This window comes from Pan troglodytes, chromosome 8 (assembly GCF_028858775.2).
Source record: "Pan troglodytes isolate AG18354 chromosome 8, NHGRI_mPanTro3-v2.0_pri, whole genome shotgun sequence".
Classification (NCBI taxonomy): Eukaryota; Metazoa; Chordata; class Mammalia; order Primates; family Hominidae; genus Pan; species Pan troglodytes.
In genome coordinates, this window is record NC_072406.2 from 85,088,290 (window position 1) to 85,116,099 (window position 27,810).

A 27,810-nucleotide genomic window follows, 5' to 3' on the forward strand; every position below is an offset into this window, starting at 1 on the left:
TTGAGACTGAGTAACCCATGATGGTGCCACTGAACTCCAGCCTGGGCAACGGAATGAGACCCTGTCTTTATTAAAAAGTAAAAGTTTTAAAAAGGCAGACAGAGGAAAAAAGACATAGAGGAACAAAGATAAGAATATACACAAACTCATATATACTATGCAAAACAAAATTTCTTTAAAAGATAATCAAAAGGTAAACCACACAAAAATAATGTGCAGTTTATAATATATGTAGAAAAACATGTGAGAACAATACCACGAAGAATGCAAGCAGGGGGAATGGAAGTATTTGTTGTAAGGTCCTCTAAACTATACCTAAAGTGATATTATATTATTTGAAGACTGACTGTGATATGGTAAAGATGTATAACATAGAGCAGAATTCAGCAAACTATGACCTTCAGCAGTGCTCCTCAACCTTTTTGGCACCAGGGACCAGTTTTGTGTAAGACACTTTTTCGATGGTACCAGTCTGTGGCCTGGGGGTTGGCGACCCCCTAACCTACAGGCCAAAGCCAGCCTATTGCTTATTATAAATAAAGTTTGTTGGAACACAGCCATGCCTATTTGTTTACATATTGCCTGTGGCTGCTTTTGCACCACAGTAACAGAGTTTGTAGTTGTAACAGAGATCTTATGACCCACAGAGTCTAAAATATTTAATACCTCAGACTTTACAGAAAAAAGTTTAGCAATACTTGCTCTAGAGTAATGCTTAAAAAAATAAAATAAGGGCCAGGTGTGGTGGCTTACGCCTGTAATCCCAGCACTTTGGGAGGCCAAGGCGGGCGGATCATTTGAGGTCAGGAGTTTGAGACCATCCTGGCCAACATAGTGAAACCCTGTCTCTACTAAAGAAAAATTAGTATGGTTGTGGTGATGGGTACCTGTAGTCCCAGCTACCCAGGAGGTAGAGGCAGGAGAATGGCTTGAACTCAGGAGGTGGAGGTTGCAGTGAGCCAAGATCCCACTATTGCACTCCAGCCTGGGCAACAGAGCAAGACCCTATCTCAAAAAAAATAAATAAATAAAATAAGGTATATTTAATAAGTCAATAGCAGAGATTAGCCTGGGCATTGTGGCTCAGTACTGTAATCCCAGCACTTTGGGATGCTGAGGTGTGAGAATTGCTTGAGTCCAGGAGTTCAAGGTCAGCCTGGGCAACATAGTGAGACCCTGTCTCTACCCCCACCAAAAAAAAAATTATCCAGGCATAGTTACATATGCCTATAGTCCTAGCCACTCAGGAAGCTGAGGTAGGAGGATCACTTGAGCCCAGGAGATCAAGGCTGCAGTGAGCTGTGATCACACCACTGTACTCCAGGCTGGGAGACAGATTAGGACCCTGTCTCTAAAAAAAGAGATTAAATTATAATAAATAGTGATTAAATGAAAAAATCCTTTTTAAAGAGATTAAAAGATAGTAAATCTAAAAATGGCAAGAATAGAGGAAAAGTAGAAGAAAGAACAGTAGGGTCAAAAAGAAAATAAGTAGTAAGATGGTAGACTTATATTCAGCCATACTTAAATTACATTAAATGCAAATAATATACATACTTTAATTAAAAGGCAGAGATTGTTAGATTGGATAAAATAGCAAGACCCAACTATAAGCTTTCTACAGGAAACTCACTTTAAATAAAACATGGATAAGGTAAAAGGATAGGGAAAGATATACTATGAAAACATGTCACACAAAGGCTTGTATGCAAATAATCATAAAAGCTTTATTCATAGTAGCCAAAACCTGGAAACAACCCAGATGTTCGTCAACTGGATAAACAAGTTGTGGTGTGTCTATGCATTGACACCCTTCTCAGCAATACAAATGAATGACTACTAATGAACTAGTTAATTAATGAACTACTAATAACAACATAGGTGAATCTCATAATCATGCCAAGAGAAAGAAGCCAAATATAAAAGGGTCCATAGCGTGATTTTATTTATATAAAAATCTATAAAAACCTAATATAATCTGTGGTGACAAAATCAGATCAATGGTTACCCAGGGATTAACTGGGATGGGGATCAGAGAATTTGGGGGAATCATAGAAATGTTCTTTATTTTGATTCTTATGTAAAAACTCATCAGATTTCCATTTTAAGTAAGAATGTATTTTGTTATTTATAAACTATGTCTCAATTAGGGTTATTTCTTGAAAATTCAAATCATGAAAGATTTTAGTGTGAAGATTTTGTATATAATGTAGGCCTTATGAATTACTAGAATAGACAAGGAAATAAGATGTAAATGTCTACAACTACAACTATGGAAAGCTTGATGCATTTTGGATTTCCAAAACATTAATCTTAACATACATTTGCTATAAACTCTTTGATTAGTAGGGATATAAATCCTTAGAAGCATAATAGAATGTAATTTTTGACTCTTACTTTATTTTTAAAAATTGTTTTTAGAAGCCAGGCATAGTGGCTCATGCCTTTAGTCCCAGCACTTTGGGTGGCCAAGGCGGGTCGCTGCTCAAGCTCAGGAGTTCAAGACCAGCCTGGGCAACATGGTGAAACCCTGTCTCTAAAAAAAAAAAAAAAAAAAAAAAAAAATAGCCTGGCATGGTGGTGCACGCCTGTAGTCCCAGCAACTTGGGAGCCTGAGGCAAGAGAATCGCTTGAGCTTGGGAGCTCGAGTCTGCAGTGAGCTGTGATCATGCCGCTGCACTCCTGGGTGATAGAGCAAGATGTCTCAAAAAAAAAAAAAAAAAAAGGTTTTAGACATGGGGTCCCACTCGGTTGCTCAGGCTGGAGTGCAGTGGCACAATCATAGCTCACTGTAGATTCAAACTCCTGGGCTCAAGCAATCCTTCTGCCTCAGCCTCCTGAGTAGCTGAGACTACAGACACATGTCGCCACATCTGGTCAACTTTTGATTCTTCAAAGAAGCTGGTAAGGAAACATTATCATTTATGTATCATGTAATATGCTAAGTGTTTTAAATTATTTATGTATTTCACTCATTTCTCACAACAGCTCTGTGAGTTAGGGATTAAACCCCTTTTTTTTTTTTCAGACAGATTCTCACTCTGTTGCCAGGCTGGAGTGCAGTGTCACGATCTTGGCTCACTGCAGCCTCCACCTCCTGGGTTGAAGTGATTCTCCTGCCTCAGCCTCCCGAGTAGCTGGGACTACAAGCGTGCACCACCATGCCCAGCTAATTTTTTTATTTTTAGTAGAGACAGGGTTTTACCACATTGGCCAAGATGGTCTCAATCTCTTGACCTCATGATCTGCCCACCTCGGCCTCCCAAAGTGCTGGGATTACAGGCATGAGCCACCATGCCTGGCCAAAGCCCATTTTATATATGAAAAAAGTGAGGCTCAGAGAAGTTATATAATATGCCCAAAATTACAGAGCCAAGATTCAGTCCCATATTTGACTCCAAAGCCTGTTTTGTTTCCTCAGTGCTAACATCATCTTTAAATGCTCAGTTGCTTATGTAAAAATTTTTTATTTTAAAAATGCATTTTTAAAAAAATGTATGTGAAAATTATTCCAAAAGAGGGTTATTTTGATAGTTGTTCTACTGGGACCCTACAAATCAAGAATACTGAGGGAGAAAATAAGGAAATAGGCATTCTATGCTATACTTTTGTAGAAGATCCCTTCAATTTAATAGTTCATAATAAATTTTCCCTTCATAACATTTTGTTATAAAATCTTAAACATCTGAGTTTTGGTTCTGTCTAGCCAAGCTCATGAAGACATTCAAGAGAACATGAATTGTTTTTGATAGAATGCTAACTTATGACAACTGAAGAATGGCGAGGTTCATAAATTTGGAAAGGAGACCTATATTTCTCATAAAGGTTGCAGGCTGCAGGGTGGCCATTCTGACAGGCTGGGAAGTGTAGCCTCCATTCAGAAGCCAAAAACAGACACTTTGAGGAAGAGGCAAAAAGAACAGGATGCATGCTGAGCAGGGTGGCCAAATATACATACTCAGTACGCTATAGGAGAGGCCATGCATATTTATGAAAGGAGAAATGTGTATATGCACAACTGAGCTTCATGCCCCTTCATGGGTCCCGTGTACAAAAAATGGCTGCGTCAGCATGATCTGAGGGTGGAGTTTTCAGCTCTCTGGCATCAAAAGATGAAGCAGAGGGTGTGAAAACCCTCACTGCGCATTCTCTGTAGACTGGCCAGAACCACTCCACGGTCGGTGGCCTCTTGTCAGGCAAAAAAAAGGGGCAGTGTTGGTCAGTTAATTGGTTGATATCAGTGGTGGAGTCTTCTGAAAGGGCTAGTTTCTCTTAAGCCCTTAGGAAAGAATGCCTAATGGTGGCTAGCAAGGAAGGGGTATAATGAATTGTGTCTGACCTCCCATCCTGTCATGGCTGAGAACTTAGCTTTAAAGGTTTACCCTGGGGTCCCCTTGGCCAAGAGGGGGTCCATTCAGTCAGTTGAGGGGCTTAGGATTTCACTTTTGTTTCTCACTTATCAGCTTGGATATAATACTGTACTATATATACATGAATTGACTGTTTTGGAGTAAGAGTCTCACTTATTAGTGTACTTCTTGAAAGCTCTGGATCCCGAGAGCCACGTCCTACAGGCTATGAAGTCTAGCCCAGCAATCTCTGACTGCTTAATAAAATCTTGCTAAATGGAACCAGGGCTTGTATTCACCAATATCAAGAACTTCACCTGATATCCTTGGGAAAGCCTCTCCTTGACCCACTCAGAAGACAGTTCCTTGCCTGTTTTTTCATATTTGTAAAATGAGCTATGTGATCCATTTGATCTTTTATAAGCCAGTTCCCAGAATAACCTTCAACTAAAGCTAAAGGGCATGTTCTTAAACCTTCTTTGAAAACATTTTAAATCACACTAATAATAGACCCCCATGCAAGAATGGTAATAATGTGACTTTAACTTACATTGAAATCCAATTATCATATGTTTGTGGGTCTTTTTCATTCAGATGTTACAGTGGTTTATCAAAATGGGTTACCTGTGATATCTGTGAGGCTACCATCCCGGCGTGAACGCTGTCAGTTCACACTCAAGCCTATCTCTGACTCTGTTGGTGTATTTTTACGACAACTGCAAGAAGAGGATCGGGGAATTGACAGAGTTGCTATCTATTCACCAGGTATAGTCACCATCATTATTAATTACCATCTATCCCTCATTTCACCCCACACCATTTCTAGACACATACATACACCACACATGTAGCTACAAAAGAACCCTATACTGTTAACTTCAGAAAACTTTTTTCTTTTGCTTAGCACTTACCAGGAGAGAAAGGGATTTCTCTCCCAGTGGTACTCAGAGTATAATTGATCGGTTTTAGCAAATGTGTATGCACAGGGAATCTCATTCAAAAGCAGCTCACATATAATGCCATGAGCAAGGATGAACAATCAATCACATTTTATATTATTGAGACTTTTTATCATTACTTTCGGTGTAGAATAAATACTTCAGTAGTTAAACCCTCATCTCTGGAAAGAAAAGTTTGCCAAAATAAAGAAGTATATAATTTGAAAAGAATATAAACTAAGGCACTAAAAATTACCATTTTATGTATTTAATTTATTTATTTTTTAATCTTTTTAAGTTTTTTTCCCATTGTGTTTTCCCCATTTTTACTTTAAAATTTTTCAAACCTACAGAAAACTTGAAAGGTTAGTACAATAAATGCCCATTTACCCTTCACCTGGATTCACCAGTTAACAATTACCACATTTCTACTCATCTGGCAATATAATTAGTAGACCAGCTGGTGGATGTATAATACTTTGCTAACCCCAGCGTCTATCTCTACTGAATTATTGGCAACTAATCAGTGACTATACTGAAAAGTACCATATGTCAGAAAAAATTTTTTTTGACTCAACCAGCTTCCATTATAGACAGTGTTAAGCCCATACAGCTGTCCCAGTGACCCTAGATTTCCAATGTACACCTATAGAACTATGACCATTAATTATTTCACTTGTTCATATAGTTCACAGGAAAAGCTGTTGTTAAATCTTCACAAACTTGAGTCCTAAAAACAGAGCTTCAACCTAAACTTTGTTTGCATAGGAAATGAGGCAAAAAGTTAACTGAAATTTTAAAAGGAAGAGGTAATTTTTAAAAACGATTTTGAAGATTGAATTTTCCTGACCATTCTTGAATAATTATGGACCTATGACAAGTTTCATTTGAAATTTTCACAGATGGTGTTCGCGTTGCTGCTTCAACAGGAATAGACCTCCTCCTCCTTGATGACTTTAAGCTGGTCATTAATGACTTAACATATCACGTACGACCACCAAAAAGAGGTAAAATAGTAACCTTGGTAAGGTCACAGAAATGTGGGAAGGGCTTTTGGAAATAACTTTATTTTTTTTCCTTGGGTAACCTTGAGAAACAGACAGTATTCAAAGAACACTGAAAGTTTTATATACAGATAGACACTATTTCAGTTGAAGAGCTCATTGAGTACTTGGCACTTGGCTAGTACATCGACAAAAATCACTTCGATTCTGCCTAGATTCCAGAATGCTTCATTATCTGATATTGTCACTCTGTTTCACATAAATGAATGTCCTACATAACTGAAGCCCCTTCCCTTCATAAAGGCCAAAAGTCATACTACTTTAATAACATTGCAGGAGATATCTTTTTAAAATAAGCTATAGGCTTCTCTGTTCTCTTAAGCATTGTAATAAGTATTGAGCTTTTTTTATGGCTCAAGGTCAGCAATCTGAAAGTCAGTTATTGTACAATAATAATAGTTCTTAGGAACTTCTGACATGGTGCATGGTTTTTTGTTGTTGTTGTTGTTTGTTTTTTTGAGACAAGATCTCACCCTGTCACCCAGGATGGAGTGCAGTGGCATAATCACAGCTCACTGCAGCCTCGACCTCAAGTTATCCTCCTGCCTCATCCTCTCAAGCAGCTGGAGTAGCTTGGACTACAGGCATGTGCCACCATGCCTGGATAATTTTTTTTCTTTTTGTAGAGATGAAGTCTCACTATGTCACCCAGGCTGATCTTGAACTTCTGGGCTCAAGCACTCCTCCCTCTCTGTCCTCCCAGAGTGTTGTGATTACAGGCATGAACCACTGTTCCCAGCCTGTATATGCTTTTATGGGAAAAGGAAAGGTGCTCTCCTCAGACACAAATTGTAAGAGGGCACCAAAAAACTCAGTAATCAAGATAAAGAATTGTTGGGTTTTTTTGTTTGGGTTTTTTTTTTTTTAAGAGTCTCACTCTGTCGCCCAGGCTGGAGCCCAGTGACATGACACTGGCTTACTGCAGCCTCCACTTCCCAGGTTCAAGCCAGATACGGGTTTCACCATATTGGTCAGGCTGGTCTCGAACTCTTGACCTCAGGTGATCCATCCGCCTTGGCCTCCCAAAGTGCTGTGATTACAGGCATGAGCCACTATGCCCAGCCGCCAGTTTTTTTTTTTTTTAGTAGAGATGGGGTTTTGCCATGTTGGCCAGAATGGTTTTGAACTCCTGACCTCAAGTTATCTACCTGCCTCAGCCTCCCAAAGTGCCGAGATTATAGCCCTGAGTCACCGCACCCAGCAAGATAAATAGTATTTTTATGTACTATTTTAAAAAACCAGAGTTAATGCAAAAAATGCATGATGAACAAAATTTTAAATAAAGACAGAGTCAGTATTACTAATATTTCTTTTCATCCTAGCCTCTACTATGGCTCTGCACAGTACAATGCTAAGTAGCCCTCTAAAATAGCGTTTTGAGTTGTGTCTTTTTTTTTTTTTTTTTTGAGACTGAGTCTTGCTCTGTCACCCAGGCTGGAGTGCAGTGGCACAATCTCGACTCACTGCAAGTTCCGCCTCCCAGGTTCACGCCATTCTCCTGCCTCAACCTCCTGAGTAGCTGGGACTACAGGCGCCCGCCACCACGCCTGGCTAATTTTTTGTATTTTTAGTAGAGACGGGGTTTCACCGTGTTAGCCAGGATGGTCTCAATCTCCTGACCTTGTGATCTGCCCGCCTCGGCCTCCCAAAGTGCTGGGATTACAGGCGTGAGCCACCACGCCCGGCCGAGTTGTGTCTTTTTTGGTCCTGTTTCTCTATTTACCCTTGATATTCATTGTAATTCACTGCTGTTGTTAATGCCCCTTCCACCACTCCTTCCACCAGCCCCAGAGGACAGCAGTTCCCAACCTTTTTGGCACCAGGGACCAGTTTTGTTAAAGATAATTTTTCCACTGACAGTGGGGGCGGGGGCAGAGGCAGTGGTTTTGGAATGAAACTTTCACCTCAGATCCTCAGGCATCAGTTAGATTCTCATAAGAAGCGCACAACCTAGATCCCTCACATGCACAATTTACAATAGGGTTTGTGCTCTATGAGATCTAATGCTGCTGCTGATCTGACAGGAGGTGGAGCTCAGGCAGTAATGCTCACTCACTGGCCTCCTCCTGTGCAGCCTGGTTCCTAACAGGCCACTGACCAGTACTGGTTCGCACCCCAGGGGTGGGGGACCACTGCTGTAGGACATTTCTTCTTTTCAATCCTGCTTTTAAGAATTGGGTTTAGGCCTGGTAAGGTGGCTCACACCTGTAATCCCAGCACTTTAGGAAGCCGAGGCAGGAGGATTGCTTAAGACCAGGAGTTTGGGACCAGCCTGGGCAACACATCTTTTAAAAAAAAAAAAAAAGAAAGAATTGGGTCTAACATAGAAAAGTTCTGAGTGAAACCCTGTTATTAAATTCCTCTATAATCTGGTCCACATCTACCTTTTAAAATGTTTTCTTTCCCTCCTACATGTTGCCTACTTTTTCTCCACTGTGTTTTCCTTCATGGTTTCCTGAACTATGCCCCGTTCTTTTCCATCTCACTGTTTGCTCACTTTCCTCTGCCTAAGATGCCTTTCTTCCTAACCCCTGTTTTCTCAAGTCAAAATTGTCAATATTGACTCTTCCAGTAAGCCTTTAATGATCATACTCTTTCTGTCTCTGACCCCTGACCAACCAAAAATGATTAATCTCTTCTCTGAATTTTGCTTCATCCTTTTCTTTGATGCTGTGAGGGAAGGCACTGTGATTTTGTATTCCCCATTGATTCCTTCTATATTGAGTGAATTAAATGTGTTCGCTGGGTAGCATTTTGATTGTGCAGAGGCCATATTCACTTTCTTTAAGCTAAATGAGAGGGAGCTAGCTGGGAGAAAGTATAGAAAAGTATCCTTAAATAGAATGGAAAGATATTCTTTAAATACAGTTGATTGTTGAACAAAGCAGGTTTGAAAAAACTTGCAAACGAACCACATAACCTAGAAATATCCAAAAAAATTAAGAAAAGTATGTCATGAATGCATGAAATATATGTAGATACAAGTCTATCTTATCTTATTTTATTTTATTTTTGAGACGGAGTCTCTCTCTGTCCCCCAGGCTGGAGTGCAGCGGTGCAATCTCAGCTCACTGCAACCTCTGCCTCCCGGGTTCAAATTATTCTCCTCCCTCAGCCTCCCTGTAACTGGGATTACAGGCACGTGCCACCATGCCTGGCTAATTTTTGTATTTTTAGTAGAGATGGGGTTTCACCATGTTGGCCAGGCAGGTCTTGAACTCCTGACCTTAGGTGATCCACCCACCTTGGCCTCCCAAAGTGCTGGGATTACAGGCATGAACCACCATGCCCTTCCTATTTTCTATCGTTTACTACCATAAAATATATACATATCTATTATAAAAAGTTAAAAATTATCAAAACTTATGCACACACTTACAGACCATGCATGATGCCATTTGCAGTTGAGAGAAGTGTAAACAAATGTAAAGATGCAGTGTTAAATAATATCTGCATAAAATTGACTCTGGTACATAGTATACTACTCTAGTAATTTCATAGCCACCTCTTGTTGCTATTGCGGTAAACTCAAGTGTTTTTAATATCACATACCACACAGTTTTAAAATGCTGTGTGGTGCTAATTATCTCCTCATGGGTAGTTCTTTCTAGTAGATTGTCTATTGCAGTAAAAATTGATCTCCTGCAGTTCTCAAAATTTTTTTGTGTTTAGTCCACCTTGAATAACACCATGGGACCCATACGAAGTGCTACCAGTGATGCTGGAAGTGCTCCCAAGAAGCAGAGAAAAGTGATATGACATTGCAAGAAAAAGTTGGATTGCTTGATATGTACCGTAGACTGAGGTCTGCAGCTACAGTTGCCCATCATTTTAGACAGATGATTTATCTTGTAAACAGACAATGTAAACTTACAATGTAGATAAATACAGTACAGCACTATAAATTTATTTTCCCTTCTTTATGATTTTAATGTTTTATTTTCTCTAGCTTACTTTACTGTAAGAATACAGTATATAATACATATACAAAACATTCATTAATTATGTTATTGGTAAGGCTTCTAGTCCAGGTAGGCCATTAGTAGTTAAGTTTTTGAGGTTTCAAAAGTTGCAGGGGGGTGGTGCCCCAACCCCCCCGCCACATTGTTCAAGGGTCAACTGTAGTAAGACATTATCGAATCAGATTTTTTGAAGTTGGAATAATTAAACATGTAGATCAGGGACAGTTAGCCATTTATCAGCTATGCTAATGTGTTTTTCTTCTTTATTCCCTGATTCTTGGGCTAGAAGTTCTCTTTAAAATAACAGAAGTACAGGGCCTATTTTACAGAGGTGTGTTTTTGTGTAAATTACTTAGAGAGTTCATCTGTTTAGATTTTCTATTGGTAACATTCTGAAAGTTCACTAATATATTCCTATATAAAGTATAACAATCAGGAAAGTTAAGATGTGAGTTTCCATGTATTATGTTGTCAAAAACTAAAGGTATATTAATCAATTAATAAATACCAACCATTTCTGTAATAACCGTATTTTTTAAACAGAAATGAACGTTTAGTTTTTTAAATAAAGCTTTTCTCAAATTGAATAAGAAAAGGTAGAAATTGAAAAAACAGGGGATTGTATTTGATTCCCTGGTGATTTGGCAGCCTAAAACAACCCGTTGCTTTATCTGTATCCAGGAACTCTGGAATATCTACCTTGCTTCTCTAGAAGTAAATTAGGGTATAAAGCTTGCAAGGGTCAAAAATCTGTAATTCATGGAAATAATCATAAATTGAAGTGTGAACTTAAGTAATTCAATAGCAGCATTGGTGTAGAATTTCAAAAGACCTTTTTAATGTTTAGATGCACACATCATAGCTCTCTTAGTTCTGTTATTTGCTAGTGAGAGATTATGCCATCAGATAGCATCTCTCACAGAAACTCAATATGATTTTAAATCCATAAACAGTTTGTTTTCCTTGATTTTAAATTTAATTATTTTTCTGAGACAGGGTCTCACTCTGTCACCCAGGCTGGAGTGCAGTGGTGTGATCACAGCTCATTGCAGCCTTGACCTCCCAGACTCAAGCAGATCCTCCCACCTCAGCATCCCAAGTAGCTAGGACTATAGGCACACGCCACACGCCGGCAAATTTTTTATTTTTTGTAGAGATGAGGTTTCCCTATGTTGCCCAGGCTGTGTGGTTTTTTTGTTTTTTTGTTTTTTTTTGAGATGGAGTCTTGCTCTGTTGCCCAGGCTGGAGTGCAGTGGTGCAATCTTGGCTCACTGCAAGCTCTGCCTCCTGGGTTCATGCCATTCTCCTGTCTCAGCCTCCTGAGTAGCTGGGACTACAGGCGCCTGCCACCATGCCTGGCTAATTTTTTTGTATTTTTAGTAGAGACGGGGTTTCACCATGTTAGCCAGAATGGTCTCGATCTCCTGACCTCGTGATTTGGCCTCCCAAAGTGCTGGGATTACAGGTGTGAGCCACCATGCCCGGCCTTCCCTGGTTTTTAAACATAGTAAAGAAAATCTTTTTTTCTTCTTTTGATAAAATGCAAAATAGGCTCAAATTTTGTTTCTACCTTGTGTCTTTCTGTCCCTGGTTGAGGAAGGTATTGCTGGCGCCCAAGGTACCACCACTCTTTTTCAGCTGACTACAGTAAGAGAGTGGTTTGAAATTCTGTATTTAAGAGGGATGACATTCATTGAATAAGCATGTTCCATTCCTCTGCCCCGTGTTGCAGCGCTTTAGTGAAAGGGCTAAATGGAGGAAAGAAATAGAAAGCACTAGGTTCAGGATGTTTAAGAGGAATAATACTAGGGTTTTTTTGTGTTTTTTTTGTTTGTTTTTTGTTTTTGTTTTGAGGCTGGAGTACAGTGGCGCAATCTCGGCTTACTGCAACCTCCGCCTCTGGGTTCAAGCGAGCCTCCAGCCTCAGCCTCCCCAGTAGCTGGGATTACAGGCATGCACCACCACGCCCAGCTAATTTTTGTATTTTTAGTAGAGTTGGGGTTTCATCATGTTGGCCGAGCTGGTCTCGAACTCCTGACCTCGTGATTCGTCCACCTTTGCCTCCCAAAGTGCTGGGATTACAGGCCGCGCCTGGCCAGTACTAGGGTTTTATAAATATATGGGGAAGATGGAACAAATCTGCTTTATCTAATAAAATAGTTCATGAAAGGGGACTGAGCTTGCAGGAGAGATTTAATATTGGTATAGTAGAAGCACTATAATGTAGCTCCAGGCCTAGAAATCAGGAGACCTGGACTCTACCCCTTACTGTGACGTTCTGAACAAGTTACTTCAGCCTCCTAGAGTGCAGTTTCTTCTGGTAACTTTGGACAATTTAAAGCTATATGCAAATGTGAGCAGCAGCTTTGGTACAAGGAAGACACTGTTGATTGACATAGATGACTTTTGGAACTCAAAGTGCTCTTGCTTTTATGTTCCCATTAATTCAGCACACATTTACTGAGGCATACAAGATACCCAGCTAGGTGTTGTATCCCATTTTACTATATCAGCTCTTCTCTAATCCAATTTGCTACCTTCATCTCAATTTTTTCATTGATTGAACTTCTATAATAACTGTAGTAAAGGACATCCTTAAAGAATGTTTGAAATATGTGGTTAATTCTGACTGTGGCTTGTTTTGTTTAGAAGAGTGCTACCCTTATGCTGTACCTAACATTTAAAGTTAATAAGAATCTAAAAGAAAATTGTGCTTAAAAAAAATTGACAGCTTTAATCAGCAGAGTTTTTATTTGATTCTGAAAACATAATTTTTAGATTTCTAGAAATACATGCTACTCACAATAGAGGATATTGAATGAAAGAATTTAATCTTTCACCCTTTCAGTCGTTCTCATAACTTCATATCCTTTAGACCATGATACTGAGGCCCATACAGCTATTCTCTGTCTTTCATCAACAGGAATGAATAAAAGTTGGCATACTAGGGAGAAGAAGAATGAGGGTTAAGATTATTAGAATGGGCCGGGTGCGGTGGCTCAAGCCTGTAATCCCAGCATTTTAGGAGGTCAAGGCAGGTAGATCACGAGGTCAGGAGATCAAGACCATCCTGGCTAACACGGTGAAACCCCGTCTCTACTAAAAAATACAAAAAAATTAGCCGGGCATGGTGGTGGGCGCCTGTAGTCCCAGCTACTTGGGAGGCTGAGGCAGGAGAATGGTGTGAACCCAGGAAGTGGAGCTTGCAGTGAGCCGAGATCGCACCACTGCACTCCAGCCTGGGTAACAGAGTGAGACTTTGTCTCAAAAAAAAAAAAAAAAAAAAAAGATTATTAGGATGATGGCATTTTTATTTATGCCTTTGTATTTGCAAATTTGAAATACTATATATTTTTCCCTTAGCACTTACTAAGGGGGAAAAAATGAATTAAAATGGCAGGACTACAGATAAATTATAGTCACCATTTTAATAAGCATAATAATCAAATTGATTCTAAACCTCTCTACTAGTTTTTAACATTTGCTTTAATTTTGTCTTTATCTAATGAAGATCATTATTATTTGTATTATTTTTCTTAATGTTAATCGTGTCCTCATTTGTAGCATTTAGACTTCCAAGAATATAATGGTAGATATTTGTTTCAAATTTTTTGAGTTACCCAAATATGAATTTACTTTTCACATTTGTGGACAACTTTTTTGTTTCAACAAAAACTATTGGCTGGGCATGGTGGCTAATGCCTATAATACCAGCACTTTGGGAGGCCAAGGCAGGCAGATCGCTTGAGCCCGGGAGTTTGAGACCAGCCTGGGCAACACGGTGAAAACTTGTCTGTACAAAAAATACAAAAATTAGCCGTCTATACAAAAAATACAAAAATTAGCCAGGCTTGTGGCCGGTGCACACCTGTAGTCCCAGCTACTTGGGAAGTTAACGTCAGAGGATTACTTGAGCCCTGGAGGTAGGGGCTGCAGTGAGCCAAGATCACACCACTGCACTCCAGCCTGGGTGATAGAGTAAGACTTTGTCTCAAAAAAAAAAAAAAAAAGAGAGCTATTACTTTCCTTCAGTTTAACACTGAAGGTGAGATACCTATAATGGATGAATCTGCCTCATCTGATAGTCCCAGGAATAGCAATCATTTAAGGCATACATTTTTTAAAAAATGTAACTCCTTTGTTTCAGACCTCTTAAGTCATGAAAATGCAGCAACGCTGAATGATGTAAAGACATTGGTCCAGCAACTATACACCACACTGTGCATTGAGCAGCACCAGTTAAACAAGGAAAGGGAGCTTATTGAAAGACTAGAGGATCTCAAAGAGCAGCTGGCTCCCCTGGAAAAGGTAAAACTTCCAATCTCAGGTTTTTTACCTTAACCTGTATTTTTTCCAGAGCATATATGTTTCTGTTTTTTCTTGTAAGTTTTATGCAATTGAGTCATGTCAATCAAGTTAGTTCTTTAGTTTATGGGACTGAACCATAAAAAAGTTTAAGTCAAAGCTAAGAAAGGGCTTGAAAAGGAATCATTTGGAGCCTTGATAATGGACTTAGAGCTTTCAGTTCTAAATGCACTGCCCTTAACCAGATTTACCACCTTTAAAATTAAGATCAGAATAACTGCTGATCAGGAAAGGCTCTTGAGTATAGTGGATAATGATTTTAGCCAAGTTAAGAATGAATATTACAGTTGGCCCTCTGTTATCTGTAGGTTCTACATTTGCAGATTTAACCAACCTCAGAGAAAAGATATTTGCAGGGGAAAAAAACAATAAAACATAACAAGGCTGGGCGTGGTGGCTCACGCCTGTAATCCCAACACTTTGGGAGGCCAAGGCAGGCAGATCACCTGAGGTCAGGAATTTGAGACCAGCCTGGCCAACATGGCAAAACCCCGTCTCTCCTAAAAATATAAAAATTAGCCGGGCATTGTGGTATCATGTGCCTATAGTCCCAGCCACCTGGGAGGCTAAGGCACGAGAATCACTTGAACCTGGGAGGTGGAGGTTGCAGTGAGCCAAAATTGCACCACTGCACTCCAGCCTGGACGACAGAGCGAGACTGTCTCAAAAACAAACAAAAAAACAACAACAACAAAATAACAATACAACAACAAAAAAATACAAATTTTAAAAATCAATATAATGACTATATAGCATTTACATTGTATTATAAGTAATCTAGAGATGATTTAAAACATATGGGAGGATATGCATAGGTTATATGCAGATACTATCCCATTTTATATAAGGGACTTTAACATCTATGTATTTTGATATCTTGGTTTGGGGGGTATCCGGGAACCAATTCACCACAGATACCTAGGGACAACTGTATGTAGAATATTATGCAACTATTAAAGGAACTATATAGATTTAATTTGCCATAGAAACCAAATTATAAAATAGTGTGCATACTATGATCCAATTTTTAAATGTGTTATATATATACCTATACGCATTTATATATATACATACACAGAGAAAGAAATCAGAAGGAATACATTCCAAAATGCTAGTACAGTAGTCGGGTTATGACTGATTTTTCTTTACACTTTTCTGAATGTTTACAATGAACATATGTTACCTTTATTTTTTTCTATGATATTTCAATTTTAAGAAATCAGATTATAAGGAGTAAGGAAGGGAACAAATACTCTTAGTATTTTGCATTTTCTGATTCCTGAAAAATAATTTTCATCATTTATAGATAGAATATTTACTATGTTTCATGAATTGTGCTAGTATTTTACCTATATTTTCTTTTCTTTTTTTTGAGACGGAGTCTCGCTCTATTGCCCAGGCTGGAGTGCAGTGGCACGATCTCGGCTCACTGCAGGCTCCACCTCCCGGGTTCACGCCATTCTCCTGCCTCAACCTCCCGAGTGGCTGGGACTACAGGCGCCTGCCACCACGCCCGGCTAATTTTTTGTGTTTTTTTTTAGTAGAGACGGGATTTCACCATGTTAGCCAGGATGGTCGCGATCTCCTGACCTCGTGATCCACCTGCCTTGGCCTCCCAAAGTGCTGGGATTACAGGCGTGAGCCACCGCGCCCGGCTTTACCTATATTTTCTTATTTAATCTTTGGAACAACTCTTTAATGAAGTTAATGGTGATTTGCAGATCAACGCTCTGAATTGAGCTGCTTTAAATCCAGAGTCCATATTCTGCCCCTAGTATACCACTGGAGTTAAAACTGAGAATAGATTAAATCGTGTATGCAACAGTGAAAGAATATAGGTAGGTGTGCATTTCCCTCTTTCAGAGAAGATAATCTTGTGACTGGATGAAGACCTCTTGAAACTGAGTTATTCATGCCCATATTTCCACCCACTTCTAGGTTGAAACATAAAATACAAATGCCCTGAATAGTAGTTGTATATATATATTTTTTTTTCAAGGGGGTTTCATTCTGTTACCCAGGCTGGAGTGCAGTGGTGTGATCTTGGCTCACTGCATCCTCCAGTTCCTGGGCTCAAGCGATTCACCCACCCCAGCCTCCCGATAGCTGGGACTACAGGGATGTGCCACCATGCCCTGCTGATTTTTGTATTTTTTGTAGAGATGGGATTTCGCCATGTCGCCCAGGCTGGTCTTGAACTCCTGGGCTCAAGCAAGCTGCCCGCCTTGGCCTACCAAAATGCTGGGATTACAGATGTGAGCCACTGCACCTGGCCTAAGATATTTTATTCAGTGAAAACTGCAGATACTATTTAGGAAGACAAGCTATATTTACTAGAATTGAGACTTGTGTCTTGATGATGAGCCCTGTTTCTTTAGTGAACATAGAACAGTTTAAGCCTTTTTAGATTGGTTTTATGTCAAAATGCCTTATGATTTTGTGTGCCCAATAGGTACGAATTGAGATTAGCAGAAAAGCTGAGAAGAGGACCACTTTGGTGCTATGGGGTGGCCTTGCCTACATGGCCACACAGTTTGGCATTTTGGCCCGGCTTACCTGGTGGGAATATTCCTGGGACATCATGGAGCCAGTAACATACTTCATCACTTATGGAAGTGCCATGGCAATGTATGCATATTTTGTAATGACACGCCAGGTAAGAATTCTCTTCAAGTAACTTTTTATGAGATAGTAATAAAGTTTTGATTGTCAAAAGAGTTCTTTTTTCTCATCTTCTAAAGCCAGTTTTCTTTAAGTACTCATCCTTTACACATACACACACGTGTGCCACTTGTGTATTAGGCAATATTCTAAGCAAGTGCTGTAGATGGAGAGGTAGATATAAGACATGACTTCCACCCTCATGGAGCTCACAAACTATTAAGAGAGCCATGTAAACCATTAAATTCAGAGAAATATACTACAGTAAGGTATAGAATAAGTGGACAAAGGAGCAGAGTGATCAGCTGTAGGATAACCTGTTCAGCTGTGTTGCTTGGCTTTTTAAGTACTGTGGGAAAAGTCCCATGCTTTTTATTTTTATCGAGTTTTTGGAATGGAGAATTGGTGATAACTAATCAAATACTTAAACTAAACTCAGAAATCCTCCTAAGTATGTTGAAAGGAAAGGTGTTGTTGTTGTTGTTGTTGTTTCCATTATGGAAGAGAGCTGAGAATTAGATACCTAATTACTTAATACTCAAGTCTATTCTTTTTTTATTGATACATAATAATTGTACATATTTTGAGGGTGTCTGTGCATGTATACAACATATATACATGTTTAATGATCAAATCAGGGTAAATGGCATATCTACCTCAAACATGTATTATTTTTTTTTGTTGGGGACATTCCAAATCCTTTCTTCTAGCTATTTTGAAATATCCAATAAATTGTTGTTAACTATTGAACACTAGAGCTTATTCCTCCTATCTAACTGTAATTTTGTACCATTAACTAACTTTTCCCTATCCCCTTCTCTCCTCTACCCTTCCCAGCCTCTGGTAAACATTATTCTCCTCTCTACTTCTGTGGGTTCAACTTCTATGGGATCAGCTTTTTTAGCTCCCACATATGAGTGAGAACATGTGGTAGTTGTCTTTCTGTCCCTGGCCTATTTCATTAAACATAATGTCCTCCAGCCTTATCCATTTTGCTGCAAAGGACAGGATATCATTCATTTTATTGCTAAGTAATATTCCATTGTGTATATATACCACATTTTCTTTATCCATTCATCCCTGGATGGGCACTTAGGTTGATTCTGTATCTTAGCTATTGTGAATAGTGCTGCGGTAAACATAGGAGTGCAGATATCGCTTTAACATACTGATTTCCTTTCCTTTGGATATATGCCCACTAGTGGGATTGCCAAATTGATTGTATGATATTTCTATTTTTCGTTTTTTTGAGGAGGCTCCCTACTGTTTTCCATAATGGCTATACTAATTTACATTCCCAGCATTTCTCCACATCCTCACCAGCATTTGATATTCTTTTTCTTTTTTATTATAGCCATTTTAACTGGAATGAGATGATATTTCATTGTGGGTTTTTTTATTTGTTTGTTTTTGTTTTTTTGTTTTTTGGGGTTTTGTTTTTTTTTTTTTGAGATGGAGTCTCGCTCTATTGCCCAGGCTGGAGTGCAGTGGCACGATCTCGGCTCACTGCAAGCTCCGCCTCCTGGATTCACACCATTCTCCTGCCTCAGCCTCCTGAATAGCTGGGACTATAGATGCCCGCCACCACGCCCGGCTAATTTTTTGTATTTTTAGTAGAGACGGGGTTTCACCGTCTTAGCCAGGATGGTCTCGATCTCCTGACCTCGTGATCCACCTGCCTCGGCCTCCCAAAGTGCTGGGATTACAGGTGTGAGCGACTGTGCCCTGCCTTCATTGTGGTTTTGATTTGTATTCCCTGATGATTAGTGACTCTGAGCATTTCCTCATATACCTATTAGTCATTTGTATGTCTTCTTTTGAGAAATGTCTATTCAGATCTTTTGCCTATATTTTAATTGGATAGTTTATTTTTTTGCTGTTGAGTTGTTTGAGTTCCTTGTATATTCTGATATAAATCCTGTGTCATATGAATAGCTTTTGCAAATGTTTTCTCCCAGTTCTGTAGGTTGTCTCCTCACTCTGCTGACCGTTTCCTTTGCCATACAAGAGCTTTTTAGTTTGATATAATCCCATCTGTCTATTTTGACTTGTGTTGCCTGTGCTTTTTGAGGTCTTACAAAAAATCTTTGCCCAGACCAATGTCTGGAAGGTTTCCCCAATGTTTTCTTCTAGTAGTTTCATAGTTCAGGTCTTAGATTGAAGTCTTTAATACATTTTGATTTGATTTTTTGTATGGAGAGAGGGGGATCTACTTTCATTCTTCGGCATATGGTTATCTAGTTTTCCCAGCATCATTTATTTAAAAGATTGCCTTTTCCCCATTGTGGGTTCGTGGTGCCTTTGTCAAAGATGATTGGCTATAAATGCTTGGATTGATATCTGGATTCTCTATTCTGTTTCTTTGGTCTATGTGTCTGTTTTTATGCCAGTACCGTGCTATTTTGCTTACTGTAGCTTTGTAGTAAATTTTGACATCAGGTAGTATGATGCCTCTATCTTTGTTCTTTTCGCTCAGGATTGCTCTGGCTGTTCAAGGTTTTTTCTGGTTCTGCATAGTTTTTAGAATTTTTTTCCTATTTCTGTGAAGAGTATAATTAGTATTTTGATAGGGAATGCATCAAATGTGTACGTGGTTCAGGGTAGTGTTGATTTATTCTTTATCAACCGAGGCTCCTTTATTGAATACCAGTATCTAGAACTAATTTTTATTGTCAGTGCCGTTTTAAATATCTTGGAATTCCAGTGTCACTTTAGGAAGTATGAAGATTTAGCATTACTTTCAGTTATTATTATAATATACCATCATAGATCCAACCTAGCACTCCCTTTAATATCAAATATTTGAAATACCTGAGACATAGGAAAAGCTTTTTCTGTTTTCTTAGTTATCAGAAGAAAGCTGAGAGTTGCATCTCATATTTAATATGGCTGCTATTGAACATATGCATTTTCTTTCTGTTGTTAGATTAGTGGTCACAGCCTATTTGTGTTTGGGGAAATGATAGCACAAGAATGTTATTTAACTTTTCTTGGCCTCCCAAATGTGTCTAATAGAGAAGAAAGTAAACTGTTTTATGTCCTACAATTGCTTGCCCAGACTTTTTAGCACCTAGTTGCATGTCTGGCTCATACTAGTCACTGTGAACGAACTGAACAGTCACATCATTCTTATCTGATCACAGCTCTGGGCATGGATAACAACCATGTTTTCAGCCAAACACTAATATTTTTCCAGTTATACCTTGAATCTAAAGATCACCCTTGATATATCTCTTGCTGATTAATTGGGTACAAAATAGTGGTATTTCCTTGTGGACTTTCCATTTCCTTGATTACTGAAGAGGTGAAGCATTCTTTCCACTGTGAGATACCCATACCTTTTGCTTGGTCATTACTATTAAGTACGTTTTGCTAAGCCTAATTATGTGTCAAGCATTTTACATCTAGTAACATAAGTACATCTATTCACATATTTAATCTCAACCCTATAAGTATTAATATATCCCCATTCCATAGATGAGGAAACTGAGTCTCCAAGAGGATAAGTAATCTGCCCAAACATTCTATCTAGTACACTGTAGGACAAGGAATTGAATCCAGATTTGTGTGGCTCTGTAGGCTGCTCACTTTCCACTCAATTATGCTGCCTTCTGTTGACTTCATTTATGAGGAGTAACTTTTGAAAACTATAATTAGAATAGATACAGAATAGAAATAAAAATATATTGGGGAAATAATTACTTCTTACAAAGGGCTGTTTTGTAAATGTTTTCTGTATCAGACTTGAATACAGTGTACCACTTTCTCCCTTCTCGTCATGCTGTAGAATCTTTAATGCCCTACCTGTCCTACTAGTTAAATGCTCCATTCTGTGATTACCAAAATAGTCTTGCTGCCCCCAAGTGACAAGTTGCAAAATAGCAGTAGTAAATAATTTAGTCACTATTCACTTATGAATAGGAAAACAGTGACCAAATAAAATGTAAATAGTTTTCATATTAAATATTTTTACTAACATATCCATCTTAATACCTCTGAAGCAAATGCCTGTTCAATGGCATTTAAACTCTTCTAAACTGCTGTTACTATGAGTTGCTGTACTTGTTAACAGTCTAAATATATCCCAATAGTATGTTAAGTTCCAAAGAATCTTTTTAAGATGGCAAGCTCCTTGAAATCATAAAATCAAATGGAATATTGAATTTTGCTGATTAATATTTAAGTAGAACCTGAGTACTGATTTCTACTATGTGGAAAAGGAGCTGGGCAGTAAGACTTGCCTGTGGGAGCTGTGTCAGCGTGCAGGTGGACCAGCCGTCCCACCATCTGGCCCATGCCTTTTCAATGAAGGGGATGATGTTGCCTCATAGGAGTGAGCATTGATTCTTGGGGAGTAAAAACATATTGCATATTATAATGCATAAACAGATAAACAGTATATTAAACCTCCTGTGGGAAGGAGGAGTAATCAGGAAAAAAAATGCCTTAAAAAGCTACTTAGGGGGGCAATAATGAAAAAAGTGTTGATAAATAGTGACCTAGCCTTTAATACCCTTTACCTCCTCAATTCCAATAACCGTCATTTATATTGTACTCCAGCAAACCACTTCAATGGCTGTTCAGGGCCTTCTTTCCTAGAACTGTCCCACTTATAATATAAATTAGTATGTTAATTTCTGATAATTTATTTTCTTTCTAGACCTTTTATTCACTCACTCACTCCTTTGACCTCATCCAGACCTTTAAGCTACTGGCATCTTTCCCTTAACTTTTTACTGTCACCTTCCTCCTGTATCACTTCCTTTTCTATCCAATTTAAACTGTGTTGCCATTCTCTTCTTAGTATGCTACCATCCCTGCCCTTTTGTCTTTTACAGTATGTACTCTATAAACTCCTAATATTGGATTAATCTAGACCTTTATCCTATCTATATCTAGGCTATTAAATATTACTAGAGAAAAAGCATGTCATAGTGTAGAATGGGCCACTGCTTGTGTTTTTAATCATATTTTCTTCCCTCATATCCCCATAGTAGTTATTCTAAGACTTCACATCAAGATCCCCATCCCACCCTTAACCTTCTCCTAGAAAATTGAAGTTAACAGTTAGAAGCTTTCTAATTCTTAAAACTGTAAATGCAACTATATCTGTACTGAATTTTACATGATTTCCATCAAATTCCAAGAAGAGGTGGCATTTTCCTATTTAGGGCTAGCCCCTCCACATGTTCTTAATCCCATTCCTTCCTCCTAGTATCTTATTCCAGTTTCTTTTTTGTGTTCCCTGTGTTTTTAACCTCTCCCTCTGTGACTTTCTTTCTTTCCTAACGAAACTGTCTGCATCTTCTCTCACTTAGTATCAAATCACAGTTTTTTTTTTTTTTTGAGACAGGGTTTTACTCTGTCTCCTAGGCTAGAATGCAGTGGCATAATCACAGCTCACTGAAGCATCTACCTCTCAGACCCAAGCAATTCTCCCACCTCAGCCTCATGAGTACCTGAGACCATAGGCATGTGCCACCATGCCCAGCTAATTTTTTAAATATTTTGTAGACAGGGTTTCCCTACATTGCCCAGGCTGGTCTCAAACTCCTGAGCTCCAGTGATCCTCCGCCTCAGCCTCTCAAAATACTAGGATTACAGGCATGAGCCACTGCACTTAGCCCAAATCACAGAAATTTTAGAATAGAGTCTAGCACATAGTTGCTCAGTAAATGATTGTTGCCCCAAAGAGGAAGCACAGAAAGATTTGAATAAACTTAGTGTGTATATTTACATCCTAAGCAAACATAGGTGAATAGCCTAGTAGCAGCATGTTAGATGAATGTAGAGGGCTTTCCCTCAAGTTCTTAATCCACTAATTATCCCTTCAGTTGATTCAGACCTCGATTTTATTCATTTTAAAAAGGCTTCCACAAACCCTTTAGCTATCAGTCATCCAATATCTATTATCTATCATCATCAATAACTAAATATTTACTCTGGTTCTAGTTGTGGCATACTAGGCAATCAACCAGTCCTTCCACCAAGAAAAGTTAGAATTGTTAGACAAAACATAATACACATCTGTTTAAAGATACTAGAGAACTAACAAAATAGCAAAAATTGCTAGTTAAGGGTCTAAATAAGAGGAGTCCCAGGAAGATGAGACTAGTATTTAGGTGTGCTTTTTCCTCTGGGAATTTATGCTAATTGAAGAGGGTATAGTGGAGAGGCCAAGAAGCTGAGCCACACTTGTTAGCCTAGAGGAACCAAAGCCTTAGAGATTGGTGTCTAATGATCACTAAAGTAGGCGAAACAGAAACCATCTTGCTTGGATTTGGAACCTGTAAAGGCTACCATTGTAGAATAAGGATTCACCTAGTATAGGCTCTTTCAGGTACTGTAGCTCATCTTTCATTCATCTCAATCCTGTAAATTAGATTGAGGTAGTCCTGGAATACTGGTAATCCCCGAGTGCTGATGCTCACAGGTTTCATGCAGAAGCAAACATAAATCATCCCTGGGAGGAGATAACATTATTCTAAACCTTAAATTATTTCTACAAATAATTTTGCTTTTTTTTTTTTTTTTTTTTTTGAGACAGAGTCCTACTCTGTTGCCCAGGTTGGAGTACAGTGGCACAATCATGGCTTACTGCAGCCTCATACTCCCAGGCTCAAGCAGCCCTCCCTCTTAGCTTCCTGAGTAGCTGGGACTACAAGCACGTATCACCATGCCCAGCTGGGTTTTTTTGGCATTTTTTGTAGAGCTGTGGTTTCTCCATGTCACTCTGACTGGTCCCAAACTCCTGGGCTCAAGCAATCTGCCTGCCTCAGCCTCCCAAAGTGCTGGATTACAGGCATGAGCCACCATGCCTGGCCAGTTTTGCAAATATTAAATTAGACATACAATAAAAATAAGCAGATACACAATACCTACAGAAACAATAGACATTACAAACAGACACAAGGACTCCAGATATTGGTATTATCAGACATAGCCTTTAAAATAATTATACTTACTATATTCAGGGAGATAAACAACAAGGTTGAGAATATTAGCAGATAACTTGATTTTTTGTTTAAAGAACCCATTGAAAAATTTTAGAAATGAAATATAATGGATGGGTTTAATAGCAGATTAGACATAACAAAAGACAGAAATAGTGACCTTGAGTAAGGCACAAGAAACTATTCAAAATGAAGTGTGCAGATACAGAAAGATGTAAAATATAGGAAAGGGTAAGAGACGCAGTATACAGTGGAAAGGCCTAATATGTATTTAATTTTATTGGAGTCTCAGAAGGAGAAGAGAAAGAGAATGGGAAGAAACAATATTTAAATAAAGAGTTAATGGCTGAGAATTTTCCAAAATGATGAAAGACATCCATTTACAGATTTAAGAATCCCAACCAATACCAGCCAATATAAAAAAGGAAATCTGACTGGGCGCGGTGGCTCACACCTGTAATCCCAGCACTTTGGGACCCCAAGGTGGGTGGATCACTTGAAGCCAGGGGTTTGAGACCAGCCTGGCCAACATGGCGAAACCCCTTCTCTACTAAGAATACAAAAATTAGCTGGGCATGTGGCACACATCTGTAATCCCAGCTACTCGGGAGGCTGAGGCATGAGGATCGCTTGAACCTGAGAGACGAAGGTTGCAGTGAACTGAGATCACACCACTGCACTCCAGCCTGGGTAATAGAGCAAGACTCTGTATCAAAAAAATAAAATAAAAAAGGAAATTTCCATTGAGATATATTGGTAGTAAAACTTCAAAAGCCAAAGCCAAATGGAAAAATCTTAAAAGGAGCCAAAGAGAGAAAAAAGTTTGCCTTCAAATGAGTCCCTGTTAGACTGAATGCTGACTTCTCAATAGCAGCAATGAAAGCCAAAGACAATGGAATAGTATCTTCAGTTTCTAGAAAGAAAATAACTGTCATCTTAGACTTCTATACTCAGCAAAAAATATCTTTCCAAAATAAAGACATTTTCAGACAGAGAATTTGTCACCATCAGATCTGCACTAAAGGAGATACTGAAAGATGTTCTTTGGGCAGAAGAAAGATTATCACACGTGAAAAGTCGGAAAAGCAGAAAGGAATAAAGAGCAACAAAAATGGTAAACCTGTGAGTGATGAGTCTAAACTAATATTAAATGTATAAACAATAATAAACTCCTATGGAATTTAAAATATAGAGAGAATTAAAATGCAACAACAGGCCGGGCATAATTAGCTCATGCCTGTAATCCCAGCACTTTGGGAGGCTGAGGCGGGCAGATCATTTGAGGTCAGGAGTTTGAGACCAGCCTGGCCAACATGGCAAAACCCTGTCTTTATTAAAAATATAAAAAAATCAGCTGGGCATGGTGGCACACACCTGTAATTCCAACTACTGGGGAGGTTGAGGCATGAGAATTGCTTGAACCCAGGAGGTGGAGGTTGCAGTGAACCGAGATCATGCCACTGCACTCCAGCCTGGGTGACAGAGTGAGACTCTGTCTCAAAAATAAATAAGTAAAATTAAATGTGCAACAACAATGACATATATGTCTGGAGCAGGTAAATAGACTTAAAATGTTCTAATATTCCTTCATTGTCTGGGAATAAGGTAGAAGTACCGCTCCTATTCACCTTTGAAGAGGAGGCCCTAGCCAGTGCAGAAGGCAAGAACAGAATATGAAAGATATAAAGATTGGAAAGAAAGAAAACTGACACTTACAGATTTTGTACATGAAAAAATACAGAAGAAATGTACAGATAATTGGTTAGGATCCATAAGTGAGTTTCATAAGGTTATTGGATACAAGATCAATGTATGTAAATCAATTGCGTTTCTGTGTGCTAGCAACAAATGGTTAGAAAATGAAAATATTTAAAGCTGCACCTTAAAATTACTTTTAAAAATACATAGACCACACGTAGAAGGCAAAGCAGGGGGGGAAAACCCTAGAAATATATGTATAAAAAATGTATAAGACTCTATCCAAAAATGTCAGTTCTACTCAACTGATCCATTAGATTCAGTACAATCCCAGTTAGTCAAAAACCCAACAGATTTGGGGATTGGGGAAGAGATTTGAATAGACTGCTTCTAAAACGGTATGAAAATGTAAAAGACTAAGAAAAGCCAATAAACTCTTGAAGAAAAACTGGGTAAGAGGATTTGCTCTATTAGATATGAAGACTACAGCTTTAGTTATAACACTTCAATAACAGTGGCACAAGGACAGACCTATAGAATAGAAGAGTATAGAAACAGACCCAGTATAAATGAACTTTTGATTTTAAGAAGATGGCAGGCCAGGCATGATGGGTCATGCCTATAATCCCAGTGCTTTGGGAGGCCAAGGTGGGAGAATCACTTGAGGCCAGGGGTTCGTGACCAGCCTGGACAACATAGTGAGACCCAATAGCTAAAAAAATTTTTTAAAATTAGTTGAGTGTGGTGTCGTGCACCTGTAGGTACGAGCTACTCAGGAGGCCAAGGTAGGAGGATTGCTTGAGCCCAGGAGCTTGAGGCTGCAGTGAGCTATGGTTGCACCACTGTACTCCAGCCTTGGTGGCAGAGTGAGACTCAAAAATAAATAAACAAAAAAGATGGCCCTACAAAGAAAGGAGAGTCTTTTTCAATAAATGGTGCTAGGACAATTAAATACCTATATTAAAAAATGAAATAACCCCATTTTATACTATAAACAAAAATAAATTCCAGGTGGATTGTAGATCTAAATGTGATAGGTAATGTATAGCTATTCTCTTATAGCTCCTATAAGAGAATATCTTAATGACTGTAGAGTAGAGAATGATTTCTTACACGGAATGAAAAGCACTAACCATACAGGATAAGAGTAATAAAGTAAGCCAGGCACTGTGGTGTATGCCTGTAATCACAGCTACTTGGGAGGCTGAGATGGGAGGATCGCTTGAACCCAGGAGTTTGAGGCCAGCCAACATAGCAAGATCCCATCTCACAAAAGAGAATGATAAATTAGACTACATTAAATAAATATCTGTTTATTAACACCATGAAGAGGGTAAATAGGCTGGAAGGAGATACTTGCAGTATGTATACCCTACAAAGGATCTATATCCAGAATATATAAACAAATTCTACAAATCAGTAAGAAAGTGACAGACTCCACTAGAAAAAATGGCAAGATATCTGAACAGGCACTTCTAATAGAAGACATGCAAATGGCCAATAATAGATTAAATGGAAAGGCCTCAGCCTCTTAGTGATCAGGAAAATGCTGTGTATCTCCAAGAGAAATGAAAATGTACATCCACACAAAAACTTGTACACAAGTGTTCACAGCAGGATTGTACATAATAGCCCCAACGTGGAAACAACCCAAATGCTATCAGCTGAGGAATGGATAAATAAAATGTGGTATAATTATTGTTGTGGGAAGTCAGGGACCCCAAACGGAGGGACCGGCTGAAGCCATGGCAGAAGAACATGGATTGTGAAGATTTCATGGACATTTATTAGTTCCCCAAATTAATACTTTTATAATTTCT

The 27,810-nt window shown here is 38.8% G+C and overlaps 1 protein-coding gene across 4 annotated transcripts in view; it reads left to right on the plus strand.

Annotated features, from left to right (window-relative positions):
- Positions 1–27,810, plus strand: part of MCU (mitochondrial calcium uniporter) — a 192,559-nt gene that overhangs the window by 159,124 nt on the left and 5,625 nt on the right. For all 4 annotated transcript variants that reach the window (XM_016918534.4, XM_016918533.4, XM_016918536.4 and 1 more), the window contains exons 3-6: positions 4,944–5,114; positions 6,190–6,294; positions 14,461–14,621; positions 17,131–17,334. In XM_016918534.4, coding sequence (XP_016774023.1) covers positions 4,944–5,114; positions 6,190–6,294; positions 14,461–14,621; positions 17,131–17,334 — 641 coding nt within the window. The remainder of the gene's footprint in view (positions 1–4,943; positions 5,115–6,189; positions 6,295–14,460; positions 14,622–17,130; positions 17,335–27,810) is intronic.